This window comes from Neomonachus schauinslandi, chromosome 5 (genome assembly GCF_002201575.2).
Source record: "Neomonachus schauinslandi chromosome 5, ASM220157v2, whole genome shotgun sequence".
Classification (NCBI taxonomy): Eukaryota; Metazoa; Chordata; class Mammalia; order Carnivora; family Phocidae; genus Neomonachus; species Neomonachus schauinslandi.
In genome coordinates, this window is record NC_058407.1 from 10,914,864 (window position 1) to 10,916,901 (window position 2,038).

At 59.6% G+C, this 2,038-nt stretch overlaps 1 protein-coding gene across 1 annotated transcript in view; it reads left to right on the top strand.

The window, feature by feature from the left end:
• The first annotated feature begins 1,111 nt into the window (after nucleotides 1–1,111).
• CARD10 (caspase recruitment domain family member 10) overlaps nucleotides 1,112–2,038 on the top strand; it is a 27,982-nt gene continuing 27,055 nt past the window's right edge. Inside the window, 2 exon segments of the mRNA XM_044915811.1 lie at nucleotides 1,112–1,132; nucleotides 1,670–1,850. Of these exon segments, the coding sequence (XP_044771746.1) occupies nucleotides 1,112–1,132; nucleotides 1,670–1,850 (202 nt within the window).

Here is a 2,038-nt window from a genome sequence, read left to right on the forward strand (position 1 = left end):
CACTGCACGGGTGGGGGAGATTAAGTCAAGAAAGGAGGTTCCAGCTCCCCAAAGTCCAGTAACAAACGAGGAGCAGAGTAGGGATTTCAACCTGGTTTCCTTGTCCACACGGAGACTGCTCATTCTCGCAAGAGCTTGTTGAAGTCAACAGTTTCCTGGTTGGGACCGGGCGGTCTGCCCATAACCTTACCTGACGGGCCTCCCCTCTGGGCTTGCGTGAGATGTAATGAATTCAGAATCCAGCACAGGGTCAGAGCTCCCTCTGCAAAGCCAGTGGGATGATTATTCACCAGCCTTCTGGGCAGGACCGCCCACTCACCTCATCTCTACCCCTGAGGGTTCTGAGTCATGGGGACTTTGGTGAGCGGGACTGATGGCTTGGAATGGTGCAAGTTTGAGCAAGCGAGAGGAATGAAGGGCCCTTTGGGAACATAAAGTGAGATTTCCCACCCCTGGGCCTTTGCACTGGCTCTTCTTTCTGCTGGACCGCCCTTCTCTGTCTTGCCTCTTCCTGAGTTTTAGTTTTTAATGCCCCTGGGCAGAGTTGAGGATTCCCTATTCCTACCGCTGCAAGCAGTTTACTCTAAGGTGGTTAGTCCGGGGCACCAAACAGCGTTGCTCCAAGAGACTGGGAAGGCGACTGTGTTGGCCGGTGGCAGGAGGCTCATGCAGGGCAGGGCAGGGCAGACCCCCACCCCTCCAGGCTTAGCACAGCACCAACAATATTGCCCATGAGGCTCCATGTATCTTAGCTGTTTCCTCATCTGGAAAATGGGGCTAATAGGAGAAGTCCCACAAACCCCAACAAATGGGTTTGTTGATTTAAGGAGCAATATATTCTGGAAAACAATTGTACATAATAAGTTCCATACATAATAAGCGCTCAAAACCGTTGGCTATTGTTGTCATTGAGCGCCAACTCTGTGCCAAGCACTTTACATAAAGTCATTTATTTAACTGGTTTATTGTCTCCACTCTCAGGCCCACCCAGCACGATGACCTCACTGAAGGGGCAGGGCTAGGATTTGGCTCCTCCTAGTTCCCCCCTCTCAGCAGGCACCCCTGGCAATTTCTAATGCGCAGAGAGACAGTATCGCATGTGCCAGTAGATATGGGTATAGACCTTATCATGGTAAGTGACCGAGAGTTTCCCAAGGGGGAAGGGGGGAGTATGGACGCAGCGTTTCTCAAACTTACTTGATTTTGACCACAGAACTACTCCCAAGCATTTCTGGATTCAGCCCCTCCTCTGGAGGAACACCCTTTGGGAAACATGGGGCCCCTGGCTCCCGTGTTCTTCAGTGAGACTTCATGTAGGATGGTAGGATCTCTGAGAAGGTGGCCGTGACCTCTGTCCTTTGTTGCCCACGCAGGGGCTGCCAGGTGCCAGAGCTGGCAGTCTATCTGGGGACAGCGAGGCCCAAGAGGACAAGCACTTGGTCACTCGCCCAGGTCAGGAGCAGGCCAGAGGCCCGGCTGGGATCAGGATTGAGTGCTCCCAGGCAGTGCTCCCACACGGAGGGTGCCGGCGGCCCCACAGCCCAGCAGGGCCGTGGAAGTGCTTTAGACCGGGGAGGCCTCTGGGGTTCTGTAAGCACCGGAGCCCTGGCCCCTCGCTTCACGGTCACGGTGCGGACAGGACTGCGATTGGGTGTGTGGCTCTGCACAGAGCCCGTGCGCTGTGTGCGTGGTCGTGCGGGACCCCGGTGCTGTGGGAGCTCCGTGTGAGTACGCCGAGTGCCGGCGGGACGCGCGTGCCGGGGTGCGCCGCGTGCGGGCGGGCCGGGGGCCGGTGTGGCCGCCGTGCGGGCTGCGCGTCTGGGCAGCCGGCGCCGCGTGCCCCGGGGAAGGTGTGTCCCGGCGCGGGCGGGGGGCTGAGCGTGCGTGGTCGGTCCCTGCCCCGCCCGGAGGCCGGACAGGTGTGGGCGGGCCGCCGGGACCCCGCGGGGCCGGGGCCGGGAGCGCCGGCGGGAAACAGGAGCCGCCCGTGGGGGGGCGTCCCCGGCACCCCGCGCGCCCGCACTACCCGGCCCCCACA